Source organism: Felis catus, chromosome B3, assembly GCF_018350175.1.
Source record: "Felis catus isolate Fca126 chromosome B3, F.catus_Fca126_mat1.0, whole genome shotgun sequence".
NCBI lineage: Eukaryota > Metazoa > Chordata > Mammalia > Carnivora > Felidae > Felis > Felis catus.
This window is the reverse complement of record NC_058373.1, coordinates 5,976,793-5,992,293: the sequence shown is the minus strand read 5'-3', so window position 1 is coordinate 5,992,293 and position 15,501 is coordinate 5,976,793. Positions and strand designations below refer to the sequence as shown.

Here is a 15,501-nt window from a genome sequence, read left to right as displayed (position 1 = left end):
GCCTCACTGGAGGACAACTTCAGTGAGCTCAGGCCACGTCTTCAGTTCCCAGCCCCTTGGCCTCTCCCACCGCAGGCCCCTCCCTGACCTGAGGTTGCCCTGCTGTCTCCCCTCCCTTCCCTCGCCCGCAGGCTGTATCCTCACCCCTCCTGCCACTTCTGGGCTCCGGGGCTCACCCCACAGCCTCGAGCCGTCTCCTCTCCTGCCCATGCCCAGGCTCCCAGCTGGCTGGCGGACTGCAGGCCCCCGCCCCCGCTCCCCTCCCACTCTCCCCATCTGACCCGTCTCATCCACACTCTGGGCCCCTCTTCCTCCCAAACCACTTTCTCCTCTCGAGGAACCCCCTCACTGGTCCTGCAGTCACCTGGGTTCCACGGTCACCAGCTTCGCCTCTCTCCTCTCCCTCGGCCTCCACAGGCCATCACCGGGTCCCTCCCCTCCTGCTGCTCCCAACACGGGTGCCCTGGTTCTCCTTCCCAGAGGGCAGAGCGCGGGGCCCGGGAAAGCCTCCACCAGCCGTTCATTCAACACTTCTTTATTGAGAGCACGCACCAGGCGCTGTCCCCACCGCGTGGAGCGAGACAGCGCCCGCCCGTGGGGACACTCATCCTAGCGGGGACAGACAGTAACTTCGATCCAAACGTACATCAGGTCGAGTGCCCTGAAAACGGGAGAAGCAGAGCTGGGACAGGTGTGCCCAAGTAGGGGGGCTCCTTGACGCGGGGTGGCCTGGGAGGCCCTCCTCCGTCCAGGGGGTGGCATGGCTGCAGAGGGCCGAGGCCAGTCACCGAGGTCAAAAGGAACATAACTCTCTGAGGAAGAGCACACCGTCAGTTTGGTAATAAAAATCCAGGGACTTTATTTCTTAATCCTTTCAACTGGAAACACTTGTTGCCACGGGGTCGGGGGGGTAACTTGGTGGTCTGTGGGAACACGGTGGGAATCTGGCTGAACAGGCTTCTGTTATCTTAAATTCTGAACTACATGAATGTACTTCCTTTTTAAAACATTAACTCATCGAATAGGAAAGGACGTACCCAGTCTTTTGGAAAAGATTAATTACTCTCGTGGAACTACTTCCCTAGAGAGGGCCTGTCTGCTCCTCTGGCAGCCGCTGCCAGGTCAGAGCAGACGGGAGCCCTGCCGCACTTCCGAGAGGGCAAAGCCACGTGAGCGGGGCCCTCAGTGCAGCGAGACAGGTGCCCCGGGGAGGCCAGGTAGAGGACGGGGAAGGCTGAAGAGCAGGGTGTTCGCGGGGAGCCGACAACGCCTGGTCTCTCATTCGTAAGTGGCCCTCCATCTTGGCTGTCACGTTCACCCCGATTTTTATCATCAGTCGCCACTGACGCATCCTATTTGGAAAGCCACGGACGGACGGCTACACGAAGGAAACGCCCTACTAAAGACCGGTCCACCAGACAGGATTTAGCCGGCGCGCTCCGTGGTTTCTGGTGGAGCTGGGGCCAGAGAGCGCTTCGCTAGTGTGGCTCCGTGGAGGTGGCGGCGAGGAAGGGCCGGCTTTGTAAGGGGCGGAGGCCTGAATAACAGGGGCTTGAGAAGCCTCAAGAGATCCCGAATTAATCCTCATGTGACAAGCGCACGGCTGTGTAGGCCAAGAGGAGAGGCAGATAATAAGGTGACCTGTGGATGAATGTCTGCGTCCTTCAGATTCCTATGTTGAAATCTAATCCCCAGTGGGATGGTATCTGGGGCGGGGCGGGGGGGCGCCTTTGGGAGGTGATTAGATTTGGATGGGGTCGTGGGGTGGAGCCCCCATGATGGGACTGGCACCCTTATAAGGGGATGAAGAGCAAAGAGCCTTCTCTCTCCGCCATGTGAGGACAGAGCAAGAAGATGGCAGCCTGTGAAACAGGAAGCAGGTTCTCAGAGACATCAAATCTGCTGACACCTCGATCTTGATCAGACTGCAGAACTGTGAGAAATGCTAAGCCACCAGCCAGTCTTTTTGTTACAGCAGCTTGCCGAGGGCTGTTTGGAGCACGGCCCAGCGGGGCACGATGGGGGCTGCCGGGGGCGGCGAATGGGTCCTTGTCCTTTATTCCACAGAACAGCCACCAACTCCGGTCACTACAGATTCAGGCTTCCAGTCGCTCAATCCGGGCACTCCGAGGTCCTCGGCGGAGACGACGGCGGGAGCTGAGCCTCAGATCTCTCCATCTTCAGTGCCTAGGACCGAGCCTGGCACGCACCAGGCGCTTACAAACTGCGCAACAGAATTTTTGGTTTTAATTACGGGCCGTGAGCCCTGGAAACCCAGTATTCTGTTCCACTTCAGGAAACCCTCAGCATCAATCATCCAGGACCAAGGACTCTCAAATTTAGGCCCAGTCCCTATTTTCCTAACTGAATCTCTCAGTTGCAGTATCTGTATCTTTCTTCAAAAACAGCATACGATTTCCTCTTATTAAAAAAAAAAAAAAGCTTATGGCTTTGCTCGTAGCAGGCAAGAGAGCTAGCTGGATTTGCAGACAACCTCGAGTGGCTAACGAATGATTACCGTGGCTTGTCCAAGGGATGGACTTTTGCAAATAAAAAACCAGGCTGAAGTTTCAGGCCATTTTTAGAGGCAGTTTCAGGGGTAAGGATGGGATGCTCACTGGTTGGAGTCTCCGGGACCAGTCAGTGGTCTGTGGGAGGAGAGCTGAAACCAGAAAACATCGGTTTCTGACAGGTAGACATTCGAAGGCTGTCCTGGGAAATCCGGGCCAGACAGGTGCCCTGCACTGATGCGTTAAACCACAACACAAATACGTAAACTCCCGAGAAATGACCAGGTTCTAGCTTCATGACCCTCAGCACAACACTTAATACTCCCGGCTGCTCATCAGCTCTCCGAAAGCCTCCAGCTTTCGCCCTCTGAGGACGTCGTCACTGGCCCCCTTAGCAAACCAGGTTTGGTTTCATCAGGGTTTGTGAGAAGCTACTAACCTCTCTGGGACTCAGTTTCCTTATCTAGAACAAAGAGGATAAAATTGGAAGAAGCCGTCTTGAGCAGTGAAAGAAAATGGACTTTGGACTTAGGCAGGCAAGTCTCAATTCTCAGCCCCGTGTGACGCAAAGCGGGTCACTCGACCTGTCTCTTACTGTCCCTGCGGAATGGGGACGATGATGCCTGCTGCAAGGCTGTAAGGCCTGTGGGAAGGTCCTGCTCACACCGCCCACATCCGTGCTCCTCCTTTCTTGTTCCACACTTAGTAAAGGTGAGAGAGGGACACGGACGTGCTGAAGCGTCTGTTACAGAAAACCCAAACCCTTCAAAAGAATGCTATCAGACGTCGTGACCTTCCTCTCCCTCTTCGGACAGAGGGCCTCCTTCCGATCGCCCGCCCGTCCCGGAGGCTACCGGGGAGGGTCTGCCCGAGTGAGCACAGGAGGCTGCGGGGAGCAGAGGGCACCAAGCACGGGAGCGCCGCGGTCCTGGGGGCCGGGGGGGGGGGCACCATCTCAGACGGGCTCTGCAGTGGCAGGAGGACATTGGAGCGGTCCGGGCCCCCCGCCGGCAGGCACGGGGAAGCCCCCCGGCTGGGAGACGTCGCCGTGGTGACGCAGCGAGCTCCCTAACCCCGGGGCAGCGCGGCAAGAGGCACGACTCGGAGGAGCAGTTTTAGCTCCACGTTGACCACAGAAAGACACTCGTCACACGTAAACATTTACAAGTTTCCGAAGCCAACCGTGGGAGGATGTCACCTGGGGGGAACAGGGAGGGGCTCCTCCCACAGTGGGGACAAGACACCGCAGAGCCACGGGTCTCAGTCAGCACGCTTCCCGCGTCCCCAGTCTTCCCAGTGCCCGTTCTAGAACCAGTGATCCCAGCTCTCATGCTCCACAGGCCGGTGCAGGCAGCAGTGGCTTTCCTGTATGGAGAAAACCCGTCACTTCTAACACAGCAACTGACCGTCTGCTCATCAGAAGAATGTATTTTAAACCTGGAAAGAGTCATAATTCTGAGACGTTTCACATGTTGTCAGCTTTACCTTCCACAGACACGGGCCTCTCCCCTTTGCTGAGGGACCCTCGGGCTGTGCCGGAGACATGGCCGTGGGGAAGGGGGTGTTCTCCCTACCAGCATGCACCAGGTTCGTGGTTGGGATGGCGCCCCGTGCAAGGACTGTGGCGGTGGGGGACGTGTTCTGGAGGCGGGGTCACCAGCAAGCTTGCCTACACAGTACAGCCAGAAGGCAACTCTGGGTTCTCATAAAACTCTGCCCTTCTCTGCCACTCACCGCATCCCCTAAGGGTCGGCCCTTCACTAGCTATGGCGTCTCACCAGCAAAAGTGAACGCTGTAGGACCGCGGAAGCCTCGTGGTACTAAGGAGAAAGATTCTCGTCAGACAGTGTCCTGGTGGCGGGTTCTAGGAAGCAGGAGGGCCCCGGTACAGCGCCCAGGCCCTGGAAGCGGCTACATGCGGGAGGTAAAGGTACGAGTGGCTGGGGCACGCTGACCCCACGGAGGCCAGGGGCCCCCCTCACGTCTGCGGTGGCTACACGTATCAGAGGCCGGCAAGTCGGCACAGGTGAGAACCGAGCACGTGCTAGCGGTGAACCCAGGGCTCCCCCCCGACCCCACGGCAGCAAGGGTCAGGGCCCGGGGCTCGACCCTTCTAAGGCTCAGAGTGCGTTCTGTGGCAGGACTGGCTTGGCTGGTTTCAAGGACTCCAGTTCAGTAGCCGTGGACCCTCAGACAAACTGGGACAGGTTGGGGACTTTGATGTTGAGATCACCAATGTTGATGTTCCGAGGAATCTCCGGCAGATTGATGTTTTTCACAGCGGACACGGCCCGGGCGGGGGCTGCTGACAGGCCACCCTGAGGAGACACGAGAGGGGGCATGAGACAAACGCTCGGTGTCATCTGCTTAACGCTTAAAAACACAAGTGACGGAGACCGGAAGTGTCCACACCGAGCACACACAACACACGTTTTGATTTTTCCTCCTTATTCCTCAAAGGTATGGCCAATGCAGCAATGCTGAGGTGGGACGGGGGCTCTGGGGCAGGGCTCCACAGCGTGCGCTCCCGAAGGGGTGGTGGCTCACGCGGGGTGCTAGCCCCCGCACCTAACAGGGCCTGGCACACAGCAGGCACAAGCAGTTACTCCACGCTTGCCGGAATAACCGGAGACGGTTTGACCACGTCATACTCTGTGTCAGGGGCACTTTTCAGACTACAAAACAAAGCCCTTCCCCGAAGAGCCCGAACACTCTTAGAAGCGGGTGCAGTCCCAGGGAAACGCGCACGAGAAAAAGGAAAGTCCGTTTAGGGCAGCTGCCTGCCAACTATCAACGTGAGACGGGAAAGAGCTGGCTTCGGAAATGTCACGTGGCAGCAAGATGGGCGGAAGGACCCGTGGAAGGTCTGACACACCCGCAGCCACGGAAGGACTGTGACAAACACAGAGAAGAGGGGCGCTCCCCGCTGGCTCGCCCCCAGTGGGCAGAGAAGGGGGGAAGCCGACAAGACTCCCAGAACCCCGTCCTCCTTACTGACTGTCGGGACACCGACTCCGGTCCCGCTCTCGCCCAGCACGTCTCCGTTCTTCCTGTTTCCAAACCCCTTGCCTGTGACTCACTCACTATTCCTGGAAGCTCCCTGGCCTGTGTCACTGAAGGACCGTGGTGCCGCTCCAGTGGTGGTCTGGCGGAGCTTCGTCAGCAGGGCCACCAGTCCTCACAGACAGAGGAATTCTTGGCTCTTTGCAAGATCAAGTTCCATCACAAGAAGGAATGAAGCTCTCGAAGACACTCAGATAATTAAAATTCTCTTCCTGCCGCGTATGAAGGTGTAGGCCTGTAGCCTCTACACTGCTCTCCGGCTAGGCTGACGGAGGTGATAGAGAAACCTCAGGGGGGTAGGACAGAATCTACTGTGAGCGGTTTTTGTTTAAGTTTTAAGTAATCTCTACCCCCAGCGTGGGGCTCAAACTCACGACCCTGAGACCGAGAGTCGCGTGCTCCAACTGAGCCAGCCAGGTGCCCCTAGTGGGAGCGTTTGTATGAAGCCCAGCACTATGTGGGGGTGGGCTGGGGTATGTTGTTTGTAAACCCAGCCCAAATTCTGTTCTAGCTGAGTACAGGGCTAACTGGAAATAAGGGAACTGGCAAGTCGGAGGTCTGAAAGACACCACGAGAAATGGCCACTGGGAGAGCAGACTCCTAGAGCACTCACTGGAAAACCACAATGGGACCAGAGACGGGGATTCTGGGTCCCTCCAAGGAATGTGTAGCTTTGAAAGGAGGAATTACAAACTACAAGCACCGGCCAGAGTCCCCCAAGCCAGCAGGTGTCTGTCTTTGTGTGCCATCTGGCTTTTCCGTTCACACTTTTAGCCTTATTCTTACACGTTTTAATTTTCAGGGCTGGCCTTCCAATCAGCGGGCCTTCCAATCAGTTTCGATGGACTCAAGGAAGAAAGAAGAGGCGTATACACATTCCTAAAGTTCCCCAGCAACACAAACCAACACATGCATCCCTTTCTCCTTCTGCCCCGGTCTTCTCGAACCGGGTCTTCTCGAGCCGAACTGGCTGGGGCAGAAGTACAGCTGTGTACTCACCTCGGATTTCTCCAGCCTGTTTTGAGCTTCGATCTGAGCCACGATTTCATTCATGTTGGTTTCCAACACCATCCCACCCATCACCACCTCCTGAAGGATGTAGTGCACCTAAAGGGGAAGCGGGAACGAGAAGGGTTGGAGCACCCCGCGGTAGTCGGGGTGTGGCCCAAACAGAAACCCCGCGGGCTCTCCTGCACCAGCAGAGCGGCTGGACCCGACACCAGCTCCTGATTCCCAAGACACCTAAGCCCGAGTCCTCCACCCCTCACGTGAGACCACAGGGGTGGCCCCCCCGCGTCTCGGCACACCGTCACGCGAACCTCTTCCGTGAGCAGCTCATTCCGTAGCTCTTTCCTACCTGCCGGCCACACTCTGGGCGGGAAGGTGGTAGCTGAGAGCACAGGCTCTGAAGTCACACAGGTTAAGCTGGGTGACTTTGGGCAAACTATCCTTTCTGTTCCCCAGCCTCCTTCCAGAACTCTGGTGAGGACTGAGATAACCTCTGCCCCACACCGGGTTCTAAATGAATCAGGATGGATGGCGCTCATTGCTGCTCTCGGCAGCAGCACCGCTGACGGACGCACACTCGGTCACTGCAGGGGCAGCGGGACAATCCCTGCCCAAGCACATCCCACGTGAAATGTGACATCTCCCGGGCTTCCTAAGATAGGCCCTCCAGCCCGTGTTACGCTGGTGGCAAAACAGGCCCGCGCCTTCGTACCGGTCCTTATCCCTTTCTTACAGCTGGGATGAGAAACTGGGTTCTTTAGGCCCTGACCACCTTGTCGGCATTGGCTCCGGCCTCTCGCATAAATCTGCCTTTCCAGGCAGATCCAGGGGCTCTGCAGACCCACCACCGGCAGAATTGCTTCCTCCGGTGCCTTTCACCTGAAGTCCTTCTTCCCACTTCTCTGATGTCAGAGACCAGCTCGGTCCTCCCACCGTCTCAGTGAATCTCTCTGGTCTCTCTAGCCACCCTCTTCCTTCTCGGGCTGTTGATCTGGTGCTTAATTAACAATAGAAGGTGGCACCTCGAAGGCCATGTTGACAGGATCTGATTTGAAAGAAGTCCCACCCCTTACACACCCCAGCAGACACCTCTGACCGACCCTCTGGGGGTTCTATGGCAGCTCGCTCGCTACCGTGGGGTGCAGTGTTTGAGTCAGCACAGCGGCTCAGTCAGCGCGATGGTCAAGTACACGGAGATTCAGTTTTGCTGAGGAGGACTGGCTGGATGGAACCCGAGCGCACACGTGAGCCTGGTGCCCAGAGGAGTATTCACACTGAACCCAGTGACGAGGTAGTCTGGGTCTAAAGTCTGAGCACTATTGCCACTTGGGGCTGGATAATTTTCTGTGTGTGTGTGTGGGGGGGCTGTCCTGTGCACGGCAGCCTGTTTAACAGTACCCCTGGGCTCTGCTCATTCGATCCCTGGAGCACCCCACCAGCTGTGACCACCAAAAATGTCTCGTGGTGAAACCGCCCCCAGTTGAGACCCACTGGTCTAGCGTCTAGACTGGAGCATGGAGGATGTGAGGCCAATTTACTCTGTGGGCAATGAAGGGTCAAGATAAAAGATGTGTCGTCTGTGTGCTTGTGCACATGCATGTTGGACACGTGAAGTTCTCAGGCATATTAGTTCTTCATATTTTGCCCATGGAGGGAGAGAGTATAACAAGAATATGTGTTTTATGTACAAATAAAGTATATTTACTTACACTGAGTTTTATTAACCACTTTCCTGTCTATACATACACACTCATGTGGCATTCTTAAATTTTATACAAGACGAATCATTTCATTATTTAAATGCAAATGGGGATTTAATGGTAAAATTCTCATATTTAGATAATTTACAAAATGTTAAATGCTACTGGTCTTAAAATTATTCATTGGGGAACTACACTGTTTATACTTCCCCATCAAGAAATTAGCTTCTGGGGGCTCCTGGGTGGCTCAGGCAGTTAAGCATCTGAGTCTTGATTTTGGCTCAGGTCATGTATTCACAGTTGTGAGACTGAGCCCCACGTTGGACTCTGTGCTGAGCATGCAGCTTGGGATTCTCTCTCTCTCTCTCTCTCTCTCTCTCTCTCTCTCCCTCTGTCCCTCCCCAGCTTCCCAGCTTGCACTTGAGCGCTCCCTCTCAAAAGGAAAAAAAAAAGAAGAAGAAGAAATCAACCTCTGAAAACATTCTGATGGCTCCTCAAAATATTTTGAGCAACCGAATAACCATATAATCAAACAATTCCGCACCTGCGTTTATACTTAAGAGATATAAACCAAGGATTCAAAAAGACATTTCTATACCTATCTTCATAGCAGCATTATTCACAGAATAACCAAAAGGTAGAAGCAGCCCACGTGCCCATCGATGGGTGGATGGATGAATATGATATAGACATACAAAGGAATATTATTCAGCCTTAAAAAGGCAGGACACTCAGACACATGCTGCGACACGGATAAACCTCGAAGCCATTACGCTAAGTGAAATGAGCCAGAAACAAAAGGACGAATACGGTACGATTTCTTTCTATGAAGTACCCGTGGCCAAAATCAGAGGCAGAAGTGGAAAGCTGGTGGCTGGAGTTGAGGGAGGACGGGACGCCTGTTGGTTAATGCGAAACCAGTTTCAGTTTTGCAAGATGAAGAGAGTTCCCGAGAAGGGCTGCACGATCGTGTGGATGCACTTAGCACGACTCAAGTGTACACTTAAAAATGAAGATGGAAAACTTTACGTTCCGTAAAATTCACAACTGAAAAAACAAAATACAAGTGTCCACACCAGGACTCCTAGTGTTTTATTCTGTTGTTTAGTGAGCTCCTTCATGGGAGAAAGTAGTATTTGTTGAGCGTCTCCGCTATGATAAACACTTTACATGGTTCTTACTTTAAGTTTATGTATCGGGGCGTAATATCGTAATATCTGGGGCGCCCGGGTGGCTCAGTCATGATCTCATGGTTCGTGAGTTTGAGCCCCATGTTGGGCTCTGTGCTGACAGGTCAGAGCCTGGGGCCTGCTTCCGATTCTGTGTGTGTGTGTCTCTCTCTCTCTGCCCCTCCCCTGCTCGCACTCTGTCTCTTTCTTTCTCTCTCAAAAATGAACAATTGTTAAAAAAAAAAAATTAGTAATATTCATCTGAGGTAGGTAATATAATCTTCATTTTAATCTCCATCTGAGGTAGGTAATATAATCTTCATTTTATATATGAGGGGACTGACACATGGAAAAGGCAATGAACTATCCCAATGTCACATGTATGAGTAGCAGAACAGAGCACCGAGTCCGGGCCCGTCTGACTCCAGAGCTCATGTTCGGCACCCTTTCCGCCACGGTTCCTCTGAGTCCCAAGCTGTGTCTTCTACCTGCTCATCCCTCACTCCTGGTCCATATGGAATCGTTTTAAGACTTGCCTTTGGTGTGTCAAAGATCTTGCATGAATTCTTCTGTGCTTCGTCCTCAAGGCCTAGTGAGCCGCAGGCATGCTGACTGAATGAAAAGGCTTTTCCTAAGCCTGAGCAGCATATTCCTGGGGCTTTAGGTGCTTCGAAGATGGATGGCAGTGTGGTGATGGAGGCCTGATGGAGAAGGTAGTGAAAGGCCACTAGCAGCTGGATAGCATATGTTAAGACTTCTGATGCGAATATGGTATCATGAAGTCGTAATTCTAAGATGCTATTCAAGATGTGTTCCGAGTGCAAAAAAGGAGAAATAAATAAAAATGCAAACTCCATTTTTAACAAAACTGGAAGACAACCCAAATCCCAGACCCTAAAACAGCTAGAAAAGCTGTCAAAAGCAAGGAGTTCAAGCAAGGCTCCTTTCCTTAGAGAAAGAAAAGAAAGGATACTACAGAGAGGGAACACGGGAGCTGGAGAGAAAGATCTGCCAAAATATACTGCCTGTGGGTAAAGGACACTCGCTCTGGGACCAAACAGATTCCTTGCTGGGGAGGCAGGAGCGTCTGTGGACCTGGAGCGGGAAGCATAGGAGAAACCACCGCAAACGAGCCGTAGTCGCCTCACAAGTTCAGCTTCATGGTGGCGTCCGCATCGTGCAAAAGCCTGCAGAAGCTCGCTCTACCGGCTGGACGGAGATACAGGGTAAATGAACTCACCCCAAACCCTAGATCAGGAGAATGACTGCAGTCAGCCTGAATTCAGACTTGGGGCCTCCTCTAAACAAGCATCCTGCAAATAGCTAGTCCCTGAGAAACTCACCTGCTCGAAGAGGACTTGTAAGAATGAAATCTACACCGGATGTATACAAAGATACAACAAGAACAAAATTTGGAAAGAAACGGGAAAACCAAAAGGCAGACTAGGACTATGCACTGGGAAACCGCCGCCACGGAGGAAACGAATGACAGTAAAATCTTTTCGCAAAACTGAAAAAAAGCAAACAGTGAAGCGAGAGCTCAGGGCGGAAGAGCAGGCACTTGTGGGAGGGGAGGGGAGGCGGCAACAAGAGAAGACCTCGCAGGCACCGCTGGGGGAGAAGTGGAAGGAAACAGTACGGAAATGAAGGTGAAGCTGGAAAGAAGCAAAGGGAGAAGAGACACTGCCGAAAGCGTGGTAAGGAACAGAAAGGAGGGAGATGGAAAAAAGCAGGTACAATGAAACAGAAAAAGGGTTAAAAGGAATAGAGAAAAAGGAGAGTTAGAGAAGCCAGCAAAGGACATGCAGCAGATGTATCAAGGGAAACCAGGACGCGGAGCAAACACATAGGAAAAGAGGTGTTCATAAAGATTATGTGAAAGTATGATTCAAGAGGTTTCTGAAACGAAAGAGGGTCCACATACTGCAAGGCCACACTGTATCCTGGGGAAAACTGACCCACAACAGTCAACGCCAAGACAGACCCTGAGGGTAACATTTCCGGATTTTTGCGATGAGGCAAAAAGATCAAATTATTTAAGAGAGGGGCAAAATCTTGAAAATTTCCACAGTAAAATCCAATGCTAGCAGAAAAAGATGTAATACCTACAAAATTCCCAAAAAAAGTGTAATCCAAGAATTTATACCAGTCAAGAGTAACAGAATAGGAAAAACCCTGTTCCTATGAGTCTGTCTTGAGAAACTGCCAGCCAAGGAGTGATGGCAGAGAGACTGGCGTTGAGCACCGAGTCCGCTCACAGGGAGGACTGAGGTTAAAGTGGGATTAGAGCGACAAGAGAGGCCAATGCTATGTGCCTGACAATGAAGGAAAGTTACAGCCAGCAGAAAGTCTGGAAGACAAAGTTGGGGGAAGGAAGGAGGTACAAGAACCCTGACTTCCTCACTCTCAATAACTGAGAGTCAGTGGGTACCCTTGAAAACCAACAACTCATGTGATAAAGATCTAGTTATTACGACTTTTATGGTGATCCCCCCCACCCCTGCTGTATCCAAGCCCAGAGTCACTTGCTATAAACGATACTTTGAGAGCCACCAAACTAATGATTTGGGGCCAGTAAGATCTTTGCTGCTGACCAGAGTTCTGTGCCACCCTTCTTGCATAAAATTCACCCATAATGCATCACCTACAATTTCCAGTTTCTCTGAAGTACAGGGAGAACTCAGACTCCTGTGAAACAGTAAGTACAGATTGCTTCTAGATTTTTCGGAGCCTCCATCTCTATCTTCTATATTTATCTTTGCCCAAACCTGATTCAACTTCATTTCCTTTTTGAAGTAACTTCTCTTTCCAAAGCATTCACCTTGGTTTTCAGAGAACAATTCTCTTTTCTCATTACGGTTTATCTGTATATGATTAAGTTATATAATTACAATACCAGTTTGACTGGCATCAACAGGTCTAAAAATATCACAGCTGACCTTTGGTCAGCACAGTGACTCACGTGCTGTAGATGAGCAGAGAGTGAGCAACGAAGGGTCAGCCTGCCAGCTGCCCTCGTTCATCTGACAAGTCCATGAAGACCCCTTGCACTGAACGTGAAGTGCGCCACGAAAGACGAGTAACGTTTCCGCCAGAGGAAACACAGGGGATGTGAGAAAGTTCGAGGTTGCTAAGCCCGGGTGTATAGAGAACGCAGCCAGGAGTCAATACTACACACACGCAGAAGTATGACTCAGCAATAAAAATGAATGAGCGCCTGCCATTGCAACAACATGGATGGGCCCGGAGGGTATAATGCCAAGTGAAGTAAGTCAGAGAAAGAGAAAAACCATGTGATTTCAATCATATGTGCAATTTAAGAAACAAAACAAGCGAACAAGGGGAAAAAAGAGACAGACAAAAAACCAGACTCTTAAAAACAGGGAATAAACTGGTGGTTGCCAGAGGGGAGGCTGGTAGCGGGAGGGGTGGAAGAGATAAAGGGGACCAAGAGTACACTGATCGTGGTGAGCACTACGAAATGTACACAATCGCTGAATCAATATATTGTACAACTGGAACTAATACAACACTGTATTGTTAATTATACTTGAACAAAAAAGGAAGAAGAATCAATACCAAACTCATGTACCTAAAAAAACTACATACAGTCAGATCACAAAGAATTAAATGACAAGAGTCAACTGATGGACTGACCTCAAGGATGCCAGCAGAAGTGGAGGTGAGGTCCTCAGAGGACACTGTGAGTTAAAAGTACCAAACCAACAAAGTGGAGGCGGGGGGGGAGGGGGGGGCGGGGAAAGGAAGTCTGAAATCGAAGTCACATAGGGGCGGTAAGAACCACAACAGAAGAAAGCAAAGAAGTAAAGGTCCTCAAGAGTCCTAACCCAGCCTAACATCATGTGCACTGAACAAACATGCACTATCAAGTAATTACATACTTGATATAATTACAATTCCTTGATAATTCATAGCTTTCTATTTCGGCAACCATCTAAAACGACGACAACAGCAAGATTCATTCAGAAGTACCAGTAAGAGAATCGAAACAAAAACACTACTGACTTCTTAGTTCTCGGCAAATCCAACGGTAAGCTGATCTAAGAATAATCACATCCAGGAAGAGTTTCATCTGACCATAAAGATTAAGATAACCCCAATAAACCAATAGGTCAACTTGATGTAACGGGGAGGCAACAGAGAAAATACTTTGGGTGACGAATCTGAAATCTTAACAGGTAAAATGCTGGGTAGAAACATATATTACAAGATCAGAGAGACATAAACTTATGGCCACACTTTAGTGAGCCAAAGGTTGGTGTTTATATTTCTGTCTTATTTAAAATTTTCTCTTAAAATCTCTCAAAACGATCAAAAAATAAAATACAGTTGACCCTTCAACACCACGGGTTTGAGCTACGTGGGTCCACTTATATACAGATTTTTTTTGATAAATACAGTCCAGTACTACAAATGTATTTTCTCTTCCTTATGATTTTTTAAATTATTTTTAGTTTTAAAAATGTTTATTTATTTTTGAGAGACACCGTATGTGTGAGCGAGCAGGGAAGGGGCAGAGAGAGAGGGGGACAGAGGATCTGAAGCGGGCTGTTCAGATGCTCAACCGACTGAGCTACCCAGATGCCCCTTTCCTTATGATTTTAAGAGCACTTTCTCTCCCGTGGCTTGTTTTGTTTGAATAATACAGTATAGAATACACATAACATACAAAATATGCTTTAATCAGCTGTTTATGTTATTGGTAAGGCTTCTGTCAACAGAAGGCTATTAGTAGTTAAGTTTCTGGGGGGAATCAAAAGTTGTATGTGGACTCTTACGCTGGGGATCAGTGCCCCCAACCCTGCGTTGTTCAAGAATAAATGGTAAACACCAGAATAACGTCTGTTCCTCTGAAGGCAATCTAACCTGCTATCAAGCCTCCATACTATGCTCCTGACACATCTGGACAGCTGTCTTCCTTTCATTTTTCTCTTCTAGGAAGATGGCACATTGTCCCCCCTCCCCTGAAGATACCTGCTTCTATAACTGGATCCTCTGGGCATGTAACTGGGCCTAACTGTTCTTTTCTATCAATGTAAGTTAACTGAGACCTTCCCCATCTCATCCCCATCTCATTCCCTAGAGGTAATAATGAGTATCTTGGGGCGCCTGGGTGGCTCAGTCCACTTGAGTGTCCAACTTCGGCTCAGGCCATGAGTTCGAGTGCCACATTGGGCTTGCTGCTGTCAGCCTGTCAGTGCACAGCTTGCTTCGGATCCTCTGTCCCCCTCTCTCTACCCCTCCCCCACTTGCGTCCTCCCATAAATAAAGTAACAAAATAAAATAAAATAAATAAAAACTAATGAGTGTCCTGATCAGGATGGGGACCTACAAGTTTGCGGCTCGTAAGGCTCCCCCGGAAGCTTTTCCGTGACCCAGTTTAATAGATGAAACAAGAAGAACAAATCTGGTGCATGCTGAGGACTCAACAGTGCTTAGGTAAAGCCCGGGGACTCTGAGAAAGCATGACTCTCCTGTTCTGAAGAGCCGGAGTCAGAGGTCCTGGGCCAACAAAGGCCTGGCCAGCAGTTCCACTGTGAAGATGCACAGAAAGGGGAAAATGACACCGGGAGGCATCAGAGGAGAGTTTAATGACTGTCGAACCTGCTGGGACTCCCTGAAGGAAAAGAAAGCCTTTCTCAAACTGGAACAAGGGCTTGCACTGCCGCCGATGCTGCTGAGATCTAATCCTAACCCTGATTACCTTCTACCATTCTTTACGCTGATCCTGTTAAGTTCTGTAAAAATCAGAGACATTCTTCCAGAATTGGAGGTGAATACCCACAGCCAGGGGCAAGTAAGCTCAAGAAAGGCTAAGACAATCCCCCTCTTCTGAGACAGAGTACTGCGGCCTGTAGGCACTTCTACTGAGGTCCTTCATGTGGTGCGCTGTCGTATGTTTTACTTGTCCGACCGTGATTTTCCTTGAGGATAGATCTATGCCACACTCACCTCTGGGTCTCCAGTGCCAAGCACGGTGCTTGGTAACAGCTCAACCTTCCTAAGGCCAGCTGAATGGATGAGAGCAGC

The 15,501-nt window shown here is 51.0% G+C and overlaps 1 protein-coding gene across 3 annotated transcripts in view; it reads right to left on the bottom strand.

The window, feature by feature from the left end:
* Positions 1-834: 834 nt before the first annotated feature.
* Positions 835-15,501, bottom strand: part of AP3S2 (adaptor related protein complex 3 subunit sigma 2) — a 58,506-nt gene continuing 43,839 nt past the window's right edge. For 2 of the 3 annotated variants that reach the window (XM_003986807.5, XM_006932257.4), the window contains 2 exons: positions 6,573-6,680; positions 835-4,828 (listed from right to left, as the gene is read on the bottom strand). In XM_003986807.5, coding sequence (XP_003986856.1) covers positions 4,700-4,828; positions 6,573-6,680 — 237 coding nt within the window. In that variant the 3' untranslated portion in view covers positions 835-4,699. The remainder of the gene's footprint in view (positions 4,829-6,572; positions 6,681-15,501) is intronic. The other variant, XR_002742776.2, reaches the window with a different exon arrangement.